This window comes from Melitaea cinxia, chromosome 5 (assembly GCF_905220565.1).
Source record: "Melitaea cinxia chromosome 5, ilMelCinx1.1, whole genome shotgun sequence".
In the NCBI taxonomy this organism is placed as follows: domain Eukaryota; kingdom Metazoa; phylum Arthropoda; class Insecta; order Lepidoptera; family Nymphalidae; genus Melitaea; species Melitaea cinxia.
Window position 1 is genome coordinate 9170556 of NC_059398.1, and position 23798 is coordinate 9194353.

Consider the following 23798-nt stretch of genomic DNA (forward strand, 5'->3'; position numbering starts at 1 on the left):
AATGTGATATAAGCAATTTGTAATTATTATTTATACATATACAATTTCTTACAAACAAATCTTATGTCTAAATCTTCCAATTTTGGGACAGTATTTTCCTTGAGTTCCTTAGCACTGGCTAAATAAGTATGCTTCATGCATTTAGTTTCATTAATACATATACATGAATGGTTTGTGGTACTGCGATTTTCTACTCTCCTCCTACCAACTTGGCTAAAACTATCATGGATAGAGCTTAAACTATCTATTTTAGTAGTTAACATTAAATTTGAACTAGGATAGACAAGAAATGCAAACATTGTTAATCCTACTAAACATTGGATAGGAACTGCTATTGACCAGTACTTTTGTGGATAGTAATAAATCTTCAAATAATGTAAATAAGAATCCGGTATTATAGTCCATATACAATAAATGGCCAAAATGGTTTTACTGAACAAATACATGAAAAAGCCATATAAAGATCTTGCAGGAGTGGGAGCTGGAGTGTGTTCGGGCATTGTTATTTGTAATCAACTCAGTAAATTGTAAGTTTTTATAATCAGTAAGATATTTTTCAAAAGGGCATTAATTGACACTCGAAGCTTCTTGTAGTCAACACCATCAAACGTTCTGAAAATTGTAAAGTTGGATATTCAAGATTTTATTAAATATACTAAAATTTGTAAAATATAATTTAATAAAATTCAAATTAAACAATTTTTATTTTCTCCTTATTAACATTATATAATTATTTTTTAATAATAACTTTAAATAAAACATTTCAGCAATAATATTTCGTCTTTATGGATGAGTAACATTAACAAAACGATAAGGATATTCGGACACTAGCGTGACTCCAATGGTAATTTAGCATGACTGGCGCTAAGTATAGTTTCAAATCTAGTGGTTCTGTTGCCGTAATTTAATCACGCTGAATACCTCTAGAGTGTTCTCTAGAAATAGTGGGCGTGGAGTAAGGGCAGCCCCCACCCGCTGTAACAAAACGCAGACGCCCGGGCGAGCCGGAGCGGCTGGGGCTGGTCGCAAAAGCCGAAGCTGCGGAGGCGAGCGTGGGTGTCTACATTTTGTTACGAAAGGGCAAAAGGGCTGCACCTTCAGAAGCGCCGGAGACGTCATGGAATGCAATTATGCCGATGAACTGTATAACTTTGAGGTTAGGTCTATGGGATTTCAAGAAATACCAGTCACGCTACATTACCGCTGGAGTCACGCTAGTGTCCGAATATCCTCAGCGTTAATAAAAATACAAGTTTTTAGGTTATTATTAAAATAGCAGCATACATAATAACTTACACGACTAAACAATCTGCTTCTACCCTAGTTTCTCTCTTTACTCCACTACCTTTAAGTTCTTTGTCTATGCTTAGTACTTCAGATATCAATAAGGCTTGTTCTTGATTTAATAAGGGGATTTTTATGAAGCTGAAAATCAAGGATTAAGAGTTCATATTTTAATAATGTATGTAATTAAAGTTACACTAGTAATGATCTAACTTTTTGCTTATTTTTATATTTACTCTTATTAAAATTTGAAAACTTAAATACTAACACCTTCTTTGGCGGTTGATCTACCATTTTTGACATTTTGTTCCAAATTCCAAGTTCTTTTTCGGTGCTGACAAGATGATGATGACAAATGCAATGTTGCTATAAATGTGACACACTAATACAAAACTAATAAATGAACTAAATCTGAGAAATCCTAACCCTAACTTATTATAATTGATCACCCCTACCTAGTACTAAATCAATCATCAGTTTATTTATTTATTATTGAAGTAATTAATTAGTTATCCTTAAGGAATGATAAAAGGCCCGTAGTGGTATGAAAAATACGTGGAGAGGGAAATCGTGTAATCCAACCTGAACTGAGATTGACCTCTTTGCGAAAAACGATTCAACCTGTAACATTCTAATGCTAGGCATACGCCTCTTTTCCATGTAGGAGAAGGATGGACGCTTAATCTACCATGCTCCTCCACGGCGGTTCTCGTTATCAAGAAACTTATATTTATATTTCTGACTATATTTTTAAATATCACGGTAATCGTTTTAAAGGAGTAAACTCTAGATAGTCCAGATAGGCAGACACATGGCGAAACTAATACACACACTTCCACAATTTTTTAATACATTAGGTAGGTATACTATACAGAAATATAATTTTTTTCTGTAGTGCCACATAAAAATCATTATTTTTTAACTTTGTAGGACACAGAAATAAGAGCAATAGCTAATAATAATTTATAAACTTAAGTTATTATTTATTGAGGACACACAGCAGGATATATTCTGCTCCAAATCTGGAGCAGCTCGTCTGGGGAAAAACCTCGATCTTGCAGATCACAGTTAAATAACACTGCTCTCAGTTAGTATTGTTTTCCTATGGCAAGATGACTAGAGCTCCTAGGGAGGGTCGGGGTAGTAGGGGGTTGGGTCGATAACGCGCTCGTGATACTTTTGATGTTTAGGGCATCCAGACACTACGATAACCGCTTACAATCAGTAAGACTGTACGCTTGTTTGCAGACTCAACTTTTTTACTTTTATCAAAAACAAAAAGGCAATATTTAAAAGAAATCTCTCTCTTTCTCTTCAGTCAGTTGCTGAGTCAAGTAGTCAACTGAGTGTGCATGTAACTACAGCGTTTGTGTGAAACGGACTCATTATGTTGATTACATGGACCATTAACAATGCAGTCATAAATTTCGGTATTCGATTGTTAAAAAAACAGACTATACTCGCGGCGACAAGACGCTAGATGCAAACGAGAACGCCGCATTCTATTGCGGCGATATGTCACCCAATTTGCGATGGCCTTTGTGGCATATTAAATTTGGCCTATTGGACTACGGCACCTTCCTCCTAAAACCATCAAATAAATCCTCTCTTAGAGCTTTAGACTCCTTACAGTCTAGGGCACTTCGTTGTGTCCTTGGGTGTATGAGATCTACCCCCATTAATGCACTGCAAGTAGAGTGCGGTGAACCACCCCTCTTTATTCGTTTTCAGTTTTTGTCTGATCGTTTTTTACTACGTGTAAATGCTCGCTCCGATCATCCACTTAAGAAGAAACTTGAGTGTCTATACAACCTCTGCCTTACCTCTTCCTATTGGCATCATAAACAGACTCCACTTTTAATTAATAGTTTAAAAAAACTGCGCTACGTAGAACAGGACTCTCCTATCCAAACATTTCCGAAACTGTGTTGGCATGAATTTCCGTATGAGGTGATAACATATTCAGCTAACGTGATAGTCAACCTTGGCTTCGCCAAAGAATCTCCCCATAATAACATCCTTTTTACTTCAGAGGTAGCCACTAGATGGAATAACAGCCACTTATTTTTTACCGATGCATCCAAATTGACAGAATTAGGAAAAACAGGTGTAGCTGTCTATTACCAAAATTCGAAAATTGCCCTACAATTTCAATGTCCTCCCCATTCATCTGTATTTACTGGTGAGTGTGTGGGTATATTAGAGGCTTGTCTATTTATAGAGAGCCATAATATATCTAGCGCTGTCATCTTTTCTGACTCAAAAAGTGCCCTGGAATCCATTATTATCAACCCTATTTATAATAAATTAAACAGTGATATCATCTTAAATATTAGAAACTCTCTACTCAAAAGTTCAAGTAAAGGCCTAAACATTACTTTAGTTTGGATCCCAGGACACTCAGGCATTAGAGGTAATGAGGTAGCGGATTCTCTTGCGAAGCAGGCTACTTTCCATCAGGTGGACAATAAATACTACAGGTATCAAACTTACGACATCCTCAATCTTCCTCAGAGACAAGCATACCAATCTTGGTAGAACGACTGGGATAAGACCAACAAAATAAAAGGAAGATTTTATGCCTCATTCCAACCCATTATTCCAAGAAAACCATGGTTTTCAAAGTTCAAGAAATTGAATAAAAAATCTGTCTCTATTTTATGTAGAATTCGTTTAGGCCATTGCTGTACCCCAGTCTTTCTAAATAAAATTAGAATAAGAGACTCCTCTCTGTGCGAGTGTGGTTTTGAAGAGGGGTCCCTCGACCATATTTTCTTCGCCTGTTGTAACAACTCATTCACTATATACAATCTTCTTCCTGAATTGAACATCCCTCTTCCTATGAATGTTTCCTCTCTACTAAACTTTTACAACAACCCCGAATTGGTATTTCTCCTATCCAAATTTATTAACATTAATAACATTAAATTATAATTTTTATGAATTTGAGGCAAAGACTGTGTGCTATTTATTGCAATAAATAATTATATTACATGGTTAGATATTAATAATTATATTACATTTTGTAGAGTAGAATTATGTTTAGACCCTACCCTAGATGTATAACTCCCTGATAATTACTAAAATATTTATTATGTTTGTCTGCAGGTAACAAAACCCAAACGATTGTTCTTTCTTGCATCAAAAACTAGTTTCCTCCGTAATTTACATAATCTCATACTTGACACTGGCAGAATGTTGCACAACGAATAGTTGCGACGCTGACATGCCATAAATTAAAGAAGAAGAAGAAGAAGAAACAGATTTCGACATTATTCAACTAGATATTTTAACAAAAAATTGATTTTTTTTCTTTTTTTGTTAAACTCTGGTTTAATTATAATTTAACCCTTCTCAAAGAATTCCACTCCCACTTGACTAATTTTTTTTTTTAGTTGAAAATATAATTTGACAATTTGTCCTTTTTAATTCTGCGTTTGTTGATGCTCTGGGTATTACATAGCTTCTTAATCACGCGGATACGTGTATTGTGCAGGCAAACAAATTCATAGTAGTTAAATTCAAAATAGATATTTAAAGAATTCTTTATAATAAACGAAAATATACTGTAAAAGACTTTATTAATATTTCAAACACAATTAACTATGTACAAATTACTTGTAAAAATATTCATTCTCGTCTTATTATTTATTTACTGCTTTAGGCAACACTTACAAAATAATGTAGAAAAACAAAACAATTATTATGAAAAAAAATATTTCATTATTATTTTAACCAATAAGTACCTACAACATAACATTTTTAACAATAATATGTTATGTTTAAAGATTGGAAAAAATTCGTGCAGCTCTTTTTCATTACATAGGTATTCATAAAAATTATGCCATTAATTTATGCACATTACAAAATTTTTAAATAAATAATTGAATAGCTCCATTATAATTTAGATTTGCTTACTGGTAAGTTTTATGACTAGTTACTATTAATAATTTTATTTTATTTAGATTTGTTGCATTTTAGGTAATTATTATTGAATCAAGTAATAGAATAAAATCATTCATTATTTTACACTACAAAAATTATAGTAGATATATTAATATTCATAGTGAGATATTGTTTAGTAATTATCGAACGGACATGCAAATACACCAAGGTAAATAGGCCAATTAAAACATAACAATAAAGAGTTTACTGAAAATCTTCTACCGTGTTGTAGTTCATTATAGAAACTGTCTAAAAATATTTAGATTTGTTGCACTACTACTTGTCCAAAATACCTGTTCCAAACTTTACTCATAACTTATTTATTAAAAAACGTTTTTCATATACATTATTATTATTATTTGTTATAATATCATCATCATCATCATCATTGTATATATCGGGTCCATTAAATTTGAATTAATTACGCGTATGTATCAGAAGTATGCAAATCAGAAATGTACTATGTAAATTAGAAAATGGCATATTCTTCTAAATGATAGATTATAATAATGATTTTCTTTAAACATATATGGCGTATTTCGGCATTATTATTCTATAAAATATTATTTAAAAAAAAACTTACATAATTTTAAAACCCTTTTTATGTAAATTGGACGAGGAATGAAATAGTTAAACACTTACATCATTTAGACAAAATATTGTGTCTTAACGGTCCTCTGAACAAAATAGTTATTCGCAAGTCTATCAAATTGAGGGTATATTATAATTGATTAAGCAAAATTAATCCATCAATAACAATAATATGTGAATGTTATACATCTATAGTGTGTATAATCATCGCCAGCCCTCCCGATGATTTGATATCTACTTAAAAATGTATGCATGAGCAACTAGCGTTATTGTTCTCAAACAAAAACTGATATTATTTAGTTAAAATATCATTCAGTTCTAAGATTAGCAGGCAAATAATTACTGCTCTTTATAAGGCTTTATACAAATGAGTCACAGAGTCTAGCCACCGGTGGCAATTATGCACCACAATCAAACAAAGATAATGGCCACAAGTCATCATTCCACGCAACTATGTGTGTTTTGTGTAATAATTACGTGTTGCGTCTAGAGGTATAGACAAGTGCATTTTTATGCACACACAAGCAAGTTAAATATACATATCTTCTAAATGCAAAATAATACATCTCTGCATCAAAAATGTCATTACTTTTAATTCAGTGCACAGCACATCATGATTAGAACGCGTGTCGCTCAGATGACTGACACGTCAAATAAATCAAAGATGCATAAGTACAAACACACGAACAACCGTACGTCAAAAGGAGCCGAGTCGATCGACACTTCACTACCGGCGGCTATGATCGGTGTGTCATTAGAAGCTACTTCATTTTAAAAGGGCCAAGTCGATTTACGACCGCTCGCACTACCGGTGGCCATAATCGGCATCTCATTGTACTTAATTATATAAAAGTGGGTCGGGGGGCGCAGTCGGAAGACTTAGCGGCGCGGGCCCCAGGCGGCGGCCGGCGCGGCGCTGGGGGCGGCGGCGCGCGGCGCTCCGGGCATGGTTGGGAACTCGTGTGTCGACGCTGTGTCGGGCGCGCGCTGCTCCCACGGCCCGCCCTTCACCACGAAGCCGGTGGACGGCGGCTGCGCGCCGCCGGTCGCACTCTCACTAGCTGTCAACACATCCCCGAAATCGGCCAGAGAAGGCGCCGCCGGTCTCTGGTACCGATCTACTACGTCTTGCAACTAAAAACGAAATACATAATTTGTAATTTTAAACTATATATTTTTATAGATACGTCTATATACTAATTGGATAAAAACAAATGTGTCATTTTTAAAGAATAAATATAGAAGGTATAACATTTTTTACATTACATTACATTTTACATGTGTTATTTCAGCTCTATTAAGTAGGATACGTTTTCAATTGAATCTTATGAATGTCTAACTTAAAATTTATATTTAGTTTTAACAATCACCTACGCTTAAATTATTTGAAAAATGAGGTGTCTTTATAGTTAGAAACATTAAATGTAGTTAATAAATGATTGCATGCTATTATATTATAAATATGCATTTATAATATAATAGCATACATTTATTTATAGCACCAATACACAGATTATATATATATATATATATATATATATATTTATATATATATATATATATATGCTTATATGGAAAACTTACATATTCTTCAGCTAGATTTAAAAGACGATCCTTGGCGTCCAGAACATTGTCCTCGTCGCCAGTTATCACGACAATGCTGTCGTCGCCTTGTTTAGGAAACCTAATGTCAACTTTATACTCATCCATAATACGACGGATGTTCTTGCCCCGCAGACCAATAAGCCTTCTGTGCACTCGGGGATCAATTTCCACTTCATCACGATATTGGTTATCCTAAAAAAAAAATTAAAATTAGCTAACTGTAATAAGAAACGGTACCTTTGTTTAAAAATTTGTTCATTACTTATACTTACAAGTTGGTGTACAATGGCCATAATTGCTTCTTTAGCTTGCAAAGCTTTATCTTCATATCCCTGTATGGTAATAATGTCATCATCTGGTTCACCTCGTTTTGGTAAGTTGATTTGTACTCCATAATCAGTGCGAATTTTTGTAATCACGGAACCACCTTTACCAATAACCAAAGGATGATATTCAGGATCTACTTTGAATTTTAATTCGAATGACCTAAAACATTAGTATATTTATTAATTTTTAATACTTTTATTTAGTTTATTTTTTTAGCAGTTGCAAGCTTACCTCAAGAGTCTATCTTCTTTTTCTTTCTCCATTTCTACTATTTTGTCAGCAATTGCTAGTTTCGCTTTTTCAACGTTAGTTGGTGTTCCAGTTACCTTAATAACACAACCAAGAAAATTTATCAATAGATAACCATTATCATTATATATAATAAAACTAAGTTGATAAAATGTGCGTGCCGATAAAACTTAAAAAGGAGTCCCGGCACGGTAAAGGGACTTATCTAGTGTGATAGCCCTTTATCCCCCCTCGAACAAGAAAGTTCCCGTTTTAACCTAAAGGGCGTGTTTTTAAAGATATAAGGGCTTTTCCAACCCTTCAACTTGGATATTAAGTGTAGTCGCGCCATCTGTTGTCGATTATTTGAACTTCATTCAGAACAACGATTATTTGGGTTGCATTTCGAAAGGCGCTGCAAGCAATTGCAGCATGTATAGTAATGGCGCGAAATTTAAAATTCCAATTTCAATAAAGTCTCAGGCTGCGTTCCGAAATGCGATGAAATCGATTACAGCGATCTCGTCGATATCACCCGTTCCGAATTGAAATCAGTGTCAAATCACTGTTCAAATCGGAATGCACTTTTTAGCGCTTTGAGCATTGTTTGTTTTGTTTGTCAGTTTGACGTTTGTTGAGGTTAGTTTTTCGAAATTAAATTAATCCACAAATTCAACAATATACTACTAAACGTAGTGATTACTCTTTGCAATCACTGAGAGATGACTACGCACGCACAGGAAATGGAGGAAGAGGAAGAAACTCAATTACTTTTGTTATTAGAGGAATCATGAAGTGTGCACATATTTTAGAAATATAATCCAGCCATAAAATTTATTATTAACGTTCTACTAATTTGTATTCTGTTTTGTGTACCAGTGAATAAATAAATAAATTTTCAGACGGCCAATATAGTCAAATATCCCGATATCAGTTAATTTTTACCTCTGCGCTTGTTCAACATATTGTTTATTTAAACATAGTTGAATTATTCTCTCTGTACCCTCATCGTGAACTGAAATAATATGTGTTGTTCTTGTTTCGATTTTTTGTTGTTGTTCAATTCGTTATTAGACAGTATATAACCAACAAGAAATGTCAAAAGACTCACAACGATTACGCCCGAAGCAAAATCATTGTAAGCGCAATGCGGATGTAATGACGTCATCTGTGACGTCACGTGAGCATTCGATGACACGCTCACGATAAAACGGAACGGTTCTGTGATCGCTGTAATCGATTTCATCGCATTTCGGAACGCAGGGTTAATAAGTCTTACATTTGTTACTATAATAAAGTTATTAAATTTTATGTATTTATACAGCAGTAGCTAACTTATATTTTGGAGTTAAAGCGACATAATTTTAGCTATTCAAATTAGTTCTGAAAACATTTTAAAATTTAAGTTTGTAAATTTCGCGCCTTTACCACGTATGCTACAGCACTATTGTTACGGCGAACGATAATGTCGAGAACATTCTAGAAGGTGTAAGAAAGAAAATATTCTCAAACTTTCTGTATTATCCTAGAGCCTAACTCTCTGAATATATAAGAACCCGGTGTCGCCCGCCAGAGTTAGTTCGATTTGAACAGCGAAACAAACGGTTTCGAAACGAAAAGGAAAGAAGTTATTTTAAAAAAATTAGACATTGGAAATTTTTGTTAAATACCCGTGCGAAGCAAGGGCGGGAAGCTAGTAGCTTATAAAATTTTCTACATTATAACAATATGTAAAAATTTACCTTTACAATATCACTGTTTTCCTCATTGGGAGGCATTAAAATATGTACATCATAGGTTTGCATCAATTCTCTTCTCTTTTGGCCCGCAAGTAGTCTATGTAGTTCATTTGGTACTTCAACATCAATTGTAATTGGCACCTAATTGTAGTAAGGGGTTGATTAACATTTTTAAAGGATGATCTATACACAATAGACTATTATTAATAACAATATGAATTTATTCAGGAACCAGGAAAAGAAAGAAGAAATAAATAATTATAGAGATTAGTAATCATGAAAAATTAAAAAAAAAGACAAGCTGGTGTAATGTGCCCAAAAAGGAATGTCACTCAGTTGTCTACGAAGTAATACCGTACGTAACTGTTTTTCAGTGACATCATAAATTTTTATCTATACAGATAAATGAAATTGGAGTATCTGTATGTTATATCAAAATAACCACTTTTAAATAAATTCATATGTACGGTATATATATCAACACGGTATACACGGTACATATATCAAAATAACATTTTTTACAATTTTTTCTGTCTGTTTGTTTGTTCCAGCTAATCTCTGAAACGGCTGGACCGATTTTGACGGGACTTTCACTGGCAAGATATCTGATGTAGTAAGGAGTAACTAAGGCTACTTTTATTTTAGAAATTTATTTATTTTATAACTCTGTCATCTGAATAATAACTTTTTTTGTTAAATTCCACACGAACAAAGTCACGGGCACAGCTAGTTTAAAATAAAAAACAAATAAAAATATTATAAATAGTATTATATAATTAATAATTACCTAAATAAATATATATTAAATACTCATAAAAATATATAACTGTACTGTAAATAAAACTATTGTTTTTTTATAATTCATATTAAAAAAAACTTTACATATACGTAATTTAAGAGATAAATAAATAAAGCACTAAAGAAGTCAATAGAATTTGTAACTGTTCTTTCAAGAATTTTTTTTTTATAGTACGAAAGATGTTCCATTAAAAATGTACCTGATCGAGGAGAGCTTTTTTAGCTGCTTCACAGTTTTCTGGGCGACCTGTTATTCTGATAATATCATTCACGCCAGGTTCGGAATTTTCTTCATTTTTGATAGGAATATCAGCCCCTTCTGTAGGATCGCGCTCTGGAAACTTGATTTGTACATCGAATTCTGCTGTGATGTCTTTAACTTTGGCACCGCGTGCTCCCATTACTGTACGGTGATGTCTTTGCGGAATAACACACTCAATGGTAACCTGAAAAACATAGTGAGTCAATAAAAAATATATTTTAAATAGAATCAGCATCAAAAAAATTGGAAATTCACATTGTTTATGTATTGTTAAGTTGGTAAAAAGTATATTTATCATAAAAAATTCATCACACATCATCATACAGAAATATCAACACTAAGCAGACACACTGTTAAAAAACCCTGACACATTTAATCAGAGAACATACTTTTAACCAGCTGATAAATAAATAAAATAAACGCTACACACTCAACGGCCCTCAGTAGGATTTTCTCCTATCGGGGGTCCAAAAACACCCACAATACACAAGCACTAACGCCCAGACAACGACAAACATCTATATGGCCAATACAAATGTCTGCCGTGAGTGGGGATCGAACCCGCGACCGCCAAAGCAACAGCCATTCCTGTGGCCGCTGCGCTAACGCGTCGTCAAAATAAGAAAAGAACCATATGGTTTAGATCAACAAACCTTTGCTTCCAAGTCTTCGATGATTTCATTGATGCGCGCCTTAGCCGCTTCAATGCACTCTTTGGGCCCCTTGAGTACGACGCGGTCGCTGCTAACGCCCTGGCGCGGGAAGGATATCTGCACGCCGCCGCAATCTTCCGCGATACGTCGTAGAACCTCGCCGCGACGCGCCACGAAGTGACGATGATGGCGAGGGTCCACTGACATCTCGCCTTCGGAAACGTTGCTGATTTCCGCCACGGCCGCTTCGAGCTGTTTACGGGCAGCTTCTACTTGTTCCTCGCGTCCTGTTGCAATGATAATTTTATAGTAATACTAGCTGTGCCCGCGGCTTCGCCCGCGTTGAAATCAGTGTGTCACAAAGTTTTCCCGGCAAAATTATAGTGAAACTCTCATCAAAATCGGCTTAACCGTTCCGTAAACCTTCCTCTTGAAGCCTTCTCTCCATTGGTGAAACCACATGAAAATCCGTTCAGTAGATTTTGAGGGAATCGATCACATACACTTTTGGGGACTTTGTTCTATAATACACTAACTGTTATGGTAACGTGTCGTTATGAAGAAATGCATTACTATCAAGATGTTTAACGCAAATTATTTTTTTTATTTCAGTCACTTGAAATGCTTATCACATTGAGTAACATTTTAAAAGGCATAATTTAGTATAATTTAATAGTTATTTATATAAAACCTCTCTATACACCACATTTTTAGTTTTATTTTCAGGCTGCAGTATAAATTACCAATTAGGCAAACTTATAGCTGCTGTATGTTTCATACAAACTATCAACCCCAATTAAACTCCCTTAGCGGTGGAATATCGCAAAATCCGTTCTTAGCGGACGTCTACTAATTATAATCTACCTCCCTGCTAAATTTCATCTTTGTCCATCCTGGATGGATGGACCATTCAGCGATTTTTAATTTCTCGTAATGAGTGAGTCAGTGACCTTTTTCTTTTATAGAAAAATATAGATTACGATGCATTATTTGGACATCTTCTCACCATCTATAGAGCATACATTTTAAATTTTAAGTCTCTTATTGCAAAAACATAAGACTTTCATACAAACTTCCGACCCCCGTTTTATTCCCTTGGGGGTCGAGTATCATAAAATCCGTTCTTAGTGGATGTCTACACCCTATAAGGAACCTACCTGCCAAATTTCAAGTTTGAAGCTGTTATAGTTTCGGAGATTTTGTGATGAGTGACTCAACCTCCCCCGTTTTAACTCCAAAAGGGAGTTGATTTCTAAAAATACATTATTTGGCACCTTCTAACCATCTATAGAGCATATATTTTAAATTTCAAGTCTCTTACTTCAAAAACATAGGGCTTTCATATAAACTTCCAACCCCCGTTTTATCCCCTTAGGGGTCGAGTTTTGTAAAATCCGTTCTTAGCGGATGTCTACGACATATAAGGAGCCTATTTGCCAAATTTCAAGTTTGTAGGTGTTATAGTTTCGGAGATTTCGTGATGAGTGACCTTTCGCTTTTATATATATTATAGATTATAGATAGATATAGATATAGATTAAAACGAGGTGAATTACTGATTTTATTTTATACTAGTTGTGCCCCGCAGCTTCACCCGCGTTAATTAGAAAAAAATATGTACCAATATATTATAAATAAATAAATAATAAAATATATAGACATTAACCTTCCTATATTCAAAACTTTTAGTGTACAGTATTTTTCAGGTTCTACTTTATGTTATCATAAAGTTATGTACAAAAAAACACGATTTTATGAAAATATGTGGGAATATATAATGAAAAATACACATACCAATAATGAAAATAGCTTCTTTATCTTCATCTTTTTCTGTTGGGAACACAATACGAGCGCCGGTCTGCTCTCGAATCTTTTTAATATTAGCACCATTCTTCCCTATAAGGAACTTGTGATGCTCTGGTTTAGCACGCACGTGTGCAGTGTGCGAAGTTAGCTCGCGTTCACTTGCGTGCGCCAACAACTGCTGCTTGGCTTTTTCCACATCTTCTACGGGTCCCTTAATCAAAACCTTATCACTTTCGCTATCAGCTGGAGGAAACTTAATAAGTACACCACCACACTCCTCCATAATGGAATGAATCAGTTTCCCACCTGCCCCAATTAGGGAATTATAGTACTTAGGCGCAATCGTGACTTCCTCAGTCACAATATTCGCTTTTTCGTTGTGAATTTGCTGTATTCTTCTAACAGCTTCCTCCACATTTTCCCTTTTACCCCGTACAGTAATGACATCACTATCATCTCCTTCTGCTGGAAGGTCGATAGCTGTTTGAGTTTCATCTCTAATCTTTCTTAAATTAGCACCACCTTTACCAATAATAAACTTATGAAATTGTTTGAAAATAGGCACTTCTTGGACATAGGATGACTCAGCAATCTCTTTCATTAACTTGTGCAGGTATTTTTCACACTTTTCAATATCTTCCTGAGGACCTCTTAGTTTGATTGGGCTTCTTTTTTGACCTTGGTCAGGTAGTGTTATCAGTACGCGATCAAACTTTTCACGAATTTCTTTAATTTTATCCCCTCTTACTCCTATTAATGATTTTATATACCTATGGTCGACAAATACTTCTTTAGTTCTTTCGTTTTCAAGCTTCATAACCATTTCCCTTAATTCTCTCTCTGCATCAGCAACACCTTGGTGACTGCCTTCAATACGAATGACATTATTTCCTTCATTATCAATAATATTTATCACTACACCAGTCTCATCCTTCAGTCTGTTAACTGGAAAATAAAATATTAAAATTAAATTTATTTTGTATTGAGGAAATATTTTGGTCAAAATGATTATAATTATAAACTTACTATTGGAACCGTTTTTGCCAATAATATGTTTAAAGAATTTAGGATCAACGGTTAACTCAACGTATGTAAGTGTTGCCAGCAAATTCTTAACAAAACTGTCCAACTCCACTTGAGCACGTTCTACTTCTTCTGGTGGTCCATCTATTTTAACTTTATCTTCAGAATGTGTTATATCAACATGTACCTAAGCAGAATAACATATATTTTATTTTATCTCATAATTAGAAGATTTAAAAAAATACCCCATTTGGAATAAGGAATTAACCTTTGAAAATTCTTGGGTGATCTTCTTAATATTAGAGCCATTTTTCCCAATAATGTACTTATGGATCCATGTTGGAGCATCAACAGTAGCCGTTTTAACAGAGTTAGCTTTTTCACAAACCTTGGACAGAGCTGTAAAAAAATTTAGTTTTATCTCATTTATAATACAATAATTACATAATCAAAATAATTACAAACCTTCTACTATAAATAAACAACATTTATAAATTATCATACCAAGACCAATTTTATTATGTGGACCATGAAGAGTAATAGTGCCAGTTGGCGAGTCTGGTGGCGGCATTTCGACTGAGACTCCAGTTTCTTTCAATATTTCCTGAATGGTATTTCCTCGAGCTCCAATAACGTACTTATGTTGAGATTTCGGTACTTCGACACGGACAGTCGAGCATTTTTTCGCCTATTGAAATAATTTTATTCTCGTATTTAAAAAAAATATATTGTTAATTGAAAAGTTTTAAAGTAGAATAAATGTCTCCCCTGCCATTATTTTATTTATATCGAGCTCTACTATATATTTTATATATGTTAATTATGGATGTTAAATTTATTTACCATTTCCTCGTAAATCTGTTCGATTTGAGCTTTAGCAGCTAAAACTCCATTCTTTTCTCCGGCAATAACGATATCATCGCTCTGTGTAGACGTCGGTGGAATGTGTATGCGAGCGCCGGTCTCCGCGCTGAGAGCGGCCGCGCGCTCACCGAACGGGCCGAGGATGAACGGGTGGTAGATCTTAGGCACAGTGACACGCTCGAAAGCTTTCCGCGACTGAAATTAAATTAACTATAAGACGCTGAGCAGACAGATCCCTAGTTGTTGCGACTAGCAAATGACAACAATTCCCTCAATCTTATCTTATACTATTAAACGAGCAATTCTTGTATATGTATATATATAATCTGAATCTCGGAAACGGCTCCAACGATTTTCATGAAATTTAGTATGCAGGGGATTTCGGGGGAGATAAATAAATCTAGCTAGGATTCATTTTTAGAAAATGTCGTTTTATCTCAGTTTTTAGACAATGAAACAGTGGCTATAATATCGTTAGAATACGGAGGTAAATTGCGCAACGGTCAATAACGTTGTAATAACTCGGTGGGAAATCGGCTTGTCAACCGAAAAGACAACAGTTCAAATCCTCAGATTTCCAGATCGATTAGTTTTCCTTTTTTTTTCTAATTGCACTCGTTGTTTTTTATTTAAATAGCCAGTTCTTATTTTTTATAATTATGTCGGTAAAATCGAAAAATCTTATTCATATTTAATCAAAATTATTTTTTTTGTTTTTATTTTTGAATTTTTATATTTATTTATATTTTTTATTATTCATATTTTATAAATACGAAATTTGTAATTAAACGATTGCCAAAAAACACGATTTGTCGGAGCGCCTATCAGTTTTTGAGAAGCAATTACTCTCAGTCTTGTAATTTTGTAATTTTTTTTTATACATAGATAGGCTTGCGTTTGACCGCTATTTCACCTGATAAGTGTAAATGCGGTCTAAGATGGAGCAGGCTTACCTAGAAGTAAGCTATTCACTCGCGACTTAAAGATCCACAGATGCTGGTAGAGAGTTCCATTCTTTGGCCCTACGGATCAAGAATGTACTAGCGAATCGCTTCGTATAGCGGGAATGTCAACCATATAAAAGTGACGTAACGCAGAGCGCCTGGTTGTACGATGATGGAAGGGGGCGGCGGGGGGAATCAGGTCATGGAGTTCTTGCGCACACTCTCCGAAGTATATCCGATAAAAAACCGATAGGCCGGCCACCCTACGCCGATGATGCAATCTTTGCAGCTTTGCAGCGACCAGTGCATCATCACCGATGAGCTTCCTGGCTCGTCTCTTAGTTGACTAATTATATCTATTTTTAAATTACCGTTATTTTTTATTTTTATTTTATACATTGCCCTTGTTGGCACATCGTGCTAATCATCGTGTTAATTCATTATTAAAAAGACTTCATCCAAACCAGCAGCAAATCATTTTAACTCTCTCTTCTACCAATCCTTCACGATTTACTAAAAATACCGAGCTAAGCTCGGTCACCCAGGTACTAAAGGTATCTAATATAATATGAAAATCTGGTATTACAGTGCTTGTTACAACTCCTCCAAAACGGCTCGACTGATTTTTTATGTTTTTTTTTGTCTAAATTTAGTATGTCTGAGAATAGGTTGTAGGCTATTTTTTTACACCCCTAGGTGATAATAGTGTCCCTATACATAAAGCAGAACAACTTTTGCCAGGTTAGTTATTTCATATAATTTTAAGTTCTAAATTTATGTACAAACTACAGCAACTGTTAATAGATAATTCTGCGATTCACAATAGTAACAATTATTGACAATTGTATAAAGTGAATGGCATCAAGTAATATTGTCACGTGACAGCAGCGCATATATGCCCCCGTGAGTAAATTTAATTAATGAACTTCTAATTGCCATGTGAATATTCGTTATCAATGTTTTTAGAATAAGACCAATTGACATCTTCAATGAAAAAAAAACTTTTTCTATTTCTAACCAATTAAATAAAAATTATTTATGAAATACCCTCCTAATTCCTACCCTCTCCGCCAATCCAACGTCTGCCGCGCAGATGGATGCGTGGCTAGGGGCAAGCCTAGTCGTGAGCGTGCCACTCTGCCCTGGGACCGGGCGACCCAGAATTAGGTCAGTCCTTACCCTGGCATGCGGGGCTCTGCTGGAGTGGACAAACCTTTCCCTTGCTAACTCGTGGGAACGCACGGATAAAAAAATGTGGATAATTAAATAACCAAAATGGCGGCGATGTGGTTCGCCACCCATCACGTCTCGTTTCTCGCGGGGGCGAAAAGTGGCCCATGGAGAGCCGTTTCGCTACGTTGAATGTTAGAGGAGGAATGGATATTAAGGTAGATGAAGTATGTCAGATGATGGATGAACGATGTATAGATATTCTGTGTGTGAACGAGACTAAGAGGAAGGGATGTGACACCACAGTTCATGGTCCCTACACGGCGTACTGGTCAGGAGTCCCCCAAACCAGCCGAGGCTGTCAGAGAGTTGGTGTGATTCTTTCCTCTCGAATGGTTGAATGTGTAATGGAGCATGAATGTGTAAGCCCAAGACTCCTCTGGATCAGGCTAAAAGTCGGACTCACTCGCCTTTTTAACCTTGGGGTCTATGCACCGACAGAGCTGCGCGGAGGTGGGTCATCAAAAGCCCAACAAGAGAGAGAGGAGTTTTGGGATAGCATGCGAGTTCTTGAATAAGTGCAGAGAAAAATGAACGGATCGTGTGATGTTAGGGGACTTTAATGGATGGGTTGGAGCGAAGCGTGATGGGTATGAGAGTTCTGGGTACGTTTGGGGACGAGACAATGGGAGAAGCCTGCTTGAATTATGGTTGGAATTGAATCTTTGCATGGCCAACACAATGATTGACCACAAAAAGATTCATTTGTATACAAGAAATAAGGGTGAGTCTAGAAGTATGAGTGAAAGTGGAAAACCTACAAGAAAAGGAAAAGAAAGACGAGTATGGAGAGAAACTGAAAGAAAGTTTTAAAGGCATAGAAGAGATAGGTGCGATTGAAGATTTGTGGCATACACTTAAGAAAGGGGTTGTGAATATTGCTATTGAGGTATGCGGGGTAGCTAAAAGAAGGAAAGGAAGAAAGAACTATAATGTGTGGATGGATAAAAATGTACAAAAGGCTGTGCAAAAAAAGAAGAAAGCGTGGTTGGATTGGTTAGCGACAAAAGCTAACCAAAAAGTTCAAAAGACAACGGATGACGAGATAAAGGAAACAATAACGATGTATAAAAGATTGAAATTAGTGGCAAAAGAAGGTGTGTCTAGAAAGAAAGAAGGACGAAAAGATGATTTTGATAGAAGGCTCACTAAAGATTTTCGGTCAAACATCAAGTTTTTCTGGAAATTCATCAAAACAGCCAGAGGAGAAACTTCTACCTCGGAACTGAGTACAATCAGGAGTCAAGATGGGAGCATTATAAAAGGAGAAGGATGTGTGTTAAAGAGCAGAATGTGAATATGTCAGAATGCTGTATGGTAGAAGAAACATGAAAGCAGAATAATTGCAGTTGAGGTGAGAGCTTTAAGAAGTATGATAGGAGTTAAACTGAGTGACAGGATAAGAAATAGTGAGATAAGGAAAGGTAATGGTCTGAAAGATGTAGTGACAAAAATTGAGAAAGGTATGCTCCGATGGTTTGGTCATGTTGAGAGAATGAGTGAAGAACAATTGACGAAAAAAGTATATAAGGCAAGTGTGGAAGGAAGGGTTGGAAGGGGTAGACTTAGGCGGACGTTCCGAGACCAAATAAGGGACGTCTTAAAAAAAGGCCAAGTCAAGAATACCCTAAACCGAAGAGCATGTATGAAGGGAATAATGAAAGTGGACGAAGCGAAAGAAGTATGTAAGGATCATAGCAAGTGGAAAGAAGTGGTCTCTGCCTACCCCTACGGGAAAGAGGTTTGATTATATGTATATGTATTTATGAAATTTGATGTAGAGTAGTAACTCTCATCTATCTTGTCAATTATGACAAATATTTATGTTTTTAACTTACAAAAATATAATAAAATACCTGTTCTTCGGAGCAAATCCGAATTTCATGTTCAGCCTTTTCAATGCCTTCCTTGGTACCAGTAATCGTAATAATTTCACTATTGTCAGCTATGCCAGGTACACTAATCTTTGTGGCAGTAACCTTTTCGAGCTCCTTTAGTTTTTGGCCTTGTTTACCCAAAATCCAACGGTGGTGTTCCTTTGGGATCGTAATTTGCTTGCTTGCCTAAAAATGTAAATAGTAACAATGCATAATATAATAAAATAAAACATTTTTTTTTTCATTTCCTTTCTAAAACTTTATGTCTGGTTGGACAACTATGAATCGAATTATATATGTAATATAAACTTACCTGCTGTTGAAAATGAGTCAAAATAAGTCGCCTTGCATCAAGAACAGCACTATGCTTTCCAGTAATCAAAAAAGTTAAACTTCCGTCTTTGCTTGTAGATATTTCAATATGAGCTCCTGTATCCTTAGTTATTGACTGACAAGTTCTCAAAGATTCACCTTCACCAAAAGTATTAGCATTGTCGAGTTTTCTTTCTTCGTATGGCACATGGAAAACCTAGAATTTAAGAATTAATTTTATATTTCTGTATATTTGTGCATCTTGTATCTGGCGTGAGCTTGGGGATGTCTATGTCCAGGGGTGGACTGCGATAGGCTGAAGCGATGAAGCAGTTTATATATGGATAGTACAAAGGATCAAAAATATGACCTTATTATTATAATCAATTGTTCATCAATCACTTATTAATATCAAAATCAAGGTCTAGCAAGAAATGAAAAGTTGAACTCTATCTAAATTTTATACAGTTCTTTTTATTATGTAAAATTTAGTGACAAAACTGGACACCATGTAACAACAGAAAGCAAACAAGTTTGACGACCAGCAAATTGGACACGGATCGACTACTTTCGTAATAACTAATCGTATTAAAATATGGCTATAAGTATTATTAATCATATGTAATAGTAATGTTAAAAAAAGCGAAAAATAATATGTTTAAACGGAATACACCCACAGACACACATGGTCGTCTGTTCCTAGGGTAAGCAACAATATTGTTTTTGATAAATATACATAGAAATAATATATATATAAATACAAATATTGCTTCACCTAGTCAGACAGGAATCTTACCCGCAACCCGCGTAACACAAAGCATGACCACTGTAAACTGCGCCAAAGGGCTAGTCAATTTATTAATAAAAGATAATAATAAAAAGTTCTATTTTTTTCTGATAGATCTTAAAAAATAACTAAGAACAACAATCATTAGGTAATTTTAATATTTCAAATTTTAAAATATACTTACTTTCAATAAAAGGCAACATTGCAGTCCATTATTATTTCGAATAGGAAAGTGAAGGTCTCCGATCAAGATGCGCAAAATGTAACTTACAGACATTTAAGAACCTAAATAAATCCGTTAAACACTCCAAGGATTTCAGGTCACAATTATGAATATCATGTCATGTTTTTAATTTTGTAAGTTATCATGATTTAATATTTAAAATTTATGTTGTTATCATTACCTGAGTATGAAGCGAAGAGCCGACACGCAGTTTATTAGTTACTTGTTGAATGTTACGCTGAACAGGTGGCTGCGAATGCGGCAAAGCCGGAAACAGGTCATCATAAGCGTACGACGAGTTACTGTTGTCGTACCCAACGTTATTCATTTCTTCAGTATGCACGGGTATTTCAGAATGTACGGGTATCATATCTCCAACCATCATGGATTGCTGATGCATCATTTTCGTCCCCTCCAGCAGTCCTTGTCCGCGCCAAGTCGTTACAGTACTATACAATAAAAGATGAAATAAATAAAGTTCATCAAATAAATTATGTAACTTGTTTGTCCAAGTGTCTTTCAGTTATTTGCTATACCCAACTCCTTTTGTTGACTTACTTTATAAATAAAATACACATCTGAAGGACAATAGAGTAATTAAAAGTGAAAGAACAATATTTTATATTCAGATGATAATAAAATACTATTATCAATGTATAAAGGTCAGGTCATTTAAATATGAATATGTTATTAACATGTGTTTAACAAAAAGAAAAAATCTAAGGAAAATTGTGGCTGTCTCTTTATATATTTTTTAAGTTAATTAGTTTTTTTACTTCATAAGTACAAATCATATTACATTAATATTTTTACTTATTATTATGTTACATTGTATTTCCTCTGCATCTTAATTTATTCAGAGATATACTTTTACTTTTATGTATAAACTAGCTGACTCGGCAAACATTGTCTTGCCGCTAAACACTATTTAATAAGTAGGGGTTGGTGGTAGAAGGGTGAAAAATTAGGGTTGTATGTATTTTTCAATGCCAAATCATAATAAAATAAAGAATAAAAAATTTATCTCAAAATTAAAAATTATGGGTGAACTACCCTTAACATTTAGGGGGATGAAAAATAGATGTTGTTCGATTCTCAGACCTACCCAATATGAACACAAAATTTCATGAGAATTGGTCAAGCCGTTTCGGAGGACTTTAACTACAAACACCGCCACATGAGAATTTTTTATATATTAGATTAAATGTCTTCAAATAAAAATAAAAAAACAAAAGGTAGGTATAAAAACTTGCAAGTAATATAATGTGTGGTGTGAAGTTTAACATTAAATAGCTTATCTACATAGAACTGTATTCATTAGTTACATTTCTAGGTAGGTTATATGATTATGATTAATGAAATAGATTTAAGAGAAGAGATTTTATAATTTTAGATTTTAGAATAAGATATTTTTTTGACATAATTATTGCCTTATTATTTTATACTAGTAATATAACATGAGATTATTTGAAACATAAATTTAATAAAAAATGTTATTATAATTCTACATAATAAGTTAAACAAATTAAGTTTATCAGGAAAGAAAATTTTAATTATGTTATCTTTTTGAAAGTATGTAAGATGAGCAATTATAATTTGATAAAACAAAGATTTTTGCATAAATTGATTGATTGAATGACTTTTTTGCATATAAGTAATGTGAATTAGGTTAGTATAATTTCAATAAAAAAAAAAAAAACTTGATATGGGACTTTTAACATATGTCATCTTTAATTTAATAATTTGATGAGTAAAAGAATATGGACAAATGTGTTTTTTCTTAGCATTTTTACTTGGAGCGAAACGTAAATGGCTTCTTTCGATTTACTTGAATGTAAATATATGTTGAGTAGGGTTTTAATATTTATCTTAATGGCTGGCACAATATCTTACATATTTATATTATATTTTGAATAACAATATATTGCCGAGAATTTTAAATATAATGATAAATAATTATGTTAAATTGAATATCATAATTACTCGCTTAACACTTATTGACACAATGGATTTATAAATAAGAATATGAAGTTTATAATAAGAAATAGAATTATTTCCGATAGTGAGTTCCAAAAATATCATAAATTGTATTTATAATTCAAAAATCGGTATTCCGGATTTTGATAATACGTGTCACCTTGTTCCAACACATTTGACGTGGAACTAATCTTAGTAAAATAAACCATTACATACCTTTTGTACTGTAGCAAATCAACCTGGAAAATTATCCTAGTAACGCCAGGATCGAAGTTTCTTCCTCCTATTAAAAGAGAGAAAATCTTTTTAATGTTTTATATATACATCTATACAGAAAACAAAAGTATTATTTTTATGCACTCACGTACCTAGTGCTAACGCAAGCAAGGAGAATTAAACCACAGACAAAATGGAATGGACCAGTGTATTAGGTTATAGGTACCTAATAATGTACCTAATATTACCTATGTTAGTCTATGCGACGCATTGAGTGCGTTCCACACAACGACTGCAAGATTATGACACTCTCTCTAACGTTCCTAAGGATAGGATACACTTTGATTAGTGCGAGTGCAGGTGTTTAGTAATTGCGAGTGCGAGGCTTTAGTATTAGTGGTTTCTAATACTGTTTAGCTCCTGCGCTCAGTAAAATTCAATTGTTGGACGTCAAACAGAAAGTATGGATGGAATTATATTTAGGATCTTATAATTATAATGACATTCAAGTTATAGATACTCCTGTACAAATTTATAGGTCGTACCTTCGGTCTACTTCAACATTTTTCCTTTCTAAATAATATTTATTCCAACTAATGTTACAACAATGCAAAAAATACAGCGAGTGTCGTCCACACAACAATACTAAACACTAATCACTAAACAAGCATCTCCAAACGTATTTAGCCAGATAAGTTGCGAGTTAAGGGGAAGGAAGGGCGCGCAGGACGGGGCTACTCGCAAAAAAAATAGGACACTTTTCTATTCACTTGACTACTCTAATTAAAAGTAACTAATTACTCGTTGACTAATTTAAAGTAATTCAAACATAATACATAAACCAAACAGATCAGAGTTGACATCAAAAGAGTATGTATAGTCTGAGATTACCAATCAACAGCGAGACATGGCGCTCAAATAAACGTTCCACCTATAAAATTCGTCTACAACGTCCGCGGCGTTTTAACGTTTGTGGTACGACAATTTGAGCGGTCGTCATCTACAACGCCCTTAGGGCCGTAAGTGGAATGTAGCCATTTTGGAAACTGAAAATTTATTGCCAGTAAATAGATTGCGAATGTTAAAAAAAATACACATTTCAAGACT

At 34.4% G+C, this 23798-nt stretch overlaps 2 protein-coding genes and 1 long non-coding RNA gene across 4 annotated transcripts; 1 reads left to right on the forward strand and 2 right to left on the reverse strand.

The window, feature by feature from the left end:
* Positions 1-7: 7 nt before the first annotated feature.
* LOC123653532 (phosphatidylinositol N-acetylglucosaminyltransferase subunit P) lies at positions 8-1649 on the reverse strand. 2 transcript variants are annotated; one of them, XM_045589521.1, is made up of 3 exons: positions 1555-1649; positions 1297-1425; positions 8-612 (listed from the first exon to the last, which is right to left on the reverse strand). In XM_045589521.1, exon 3 carries the CDS (start codon positions 498-500, stop codon positions 27-29), a length of 474 nt encoding a protein of 157 aa, XP_045445477.1. In that variant the 5' UTR covers positions 501-612; positions 1297-1425; positions 1555-1649; the 3' UTR covers positions 8-26. The 2 variants fall into 2 exon arrangements, with proteins under 2 accessions (XP_045445477.1, XP_045445478.1); XM_045589522.1 differs by having other exon boundaries at positions 395-612; positions 1553-1649.
* LOC123653535 lies at positions 1172-22821 on the forward strand. The gene is made up of 3 exons (XR_006743119.1): positions 1172-1252; positions 12243-12244; positions 22810-22821. It is a non-coding gene; the product is annotated as an uncharacterized LOC123653535 (long non-coding RNA).
* LOC123653534 (vigilin) lies at positions 5814-22896 on the reverse strand. Its single transcript, XM_045589523.1, has 17 exons — positions 22844-22896; positions 22692-22758; positions 20680-20947; positions 19490-19705; positions 19156-19362; positions 15105-15320; positions 14766-14949; positions 14530-14660; positions 14265-14448; positions 13227-14183; positions 11433-11719; positions 10718-10963; positions 9723-9860; positions 7984-8078; positions 7698-7911; positions 7405-7617; positions 5814-6954 (listed from the first exon to the last, which is right to left on the reverse strand). Exons 3-17 carry the CDS (start codon positions 20899-20901, stop codon positions 6700-6702), a joined length of 3765 nt encoding a protein of 1254 aa, XP_045445479.1. The 5' UTR covers positions 20902-20947; positions 22692-22758; positions 22844-22896; the 3' UTR covers positions 5814-6699.
* Between the last annotated feature and the right edge of the window lie 902 nt (positions 22897-23798).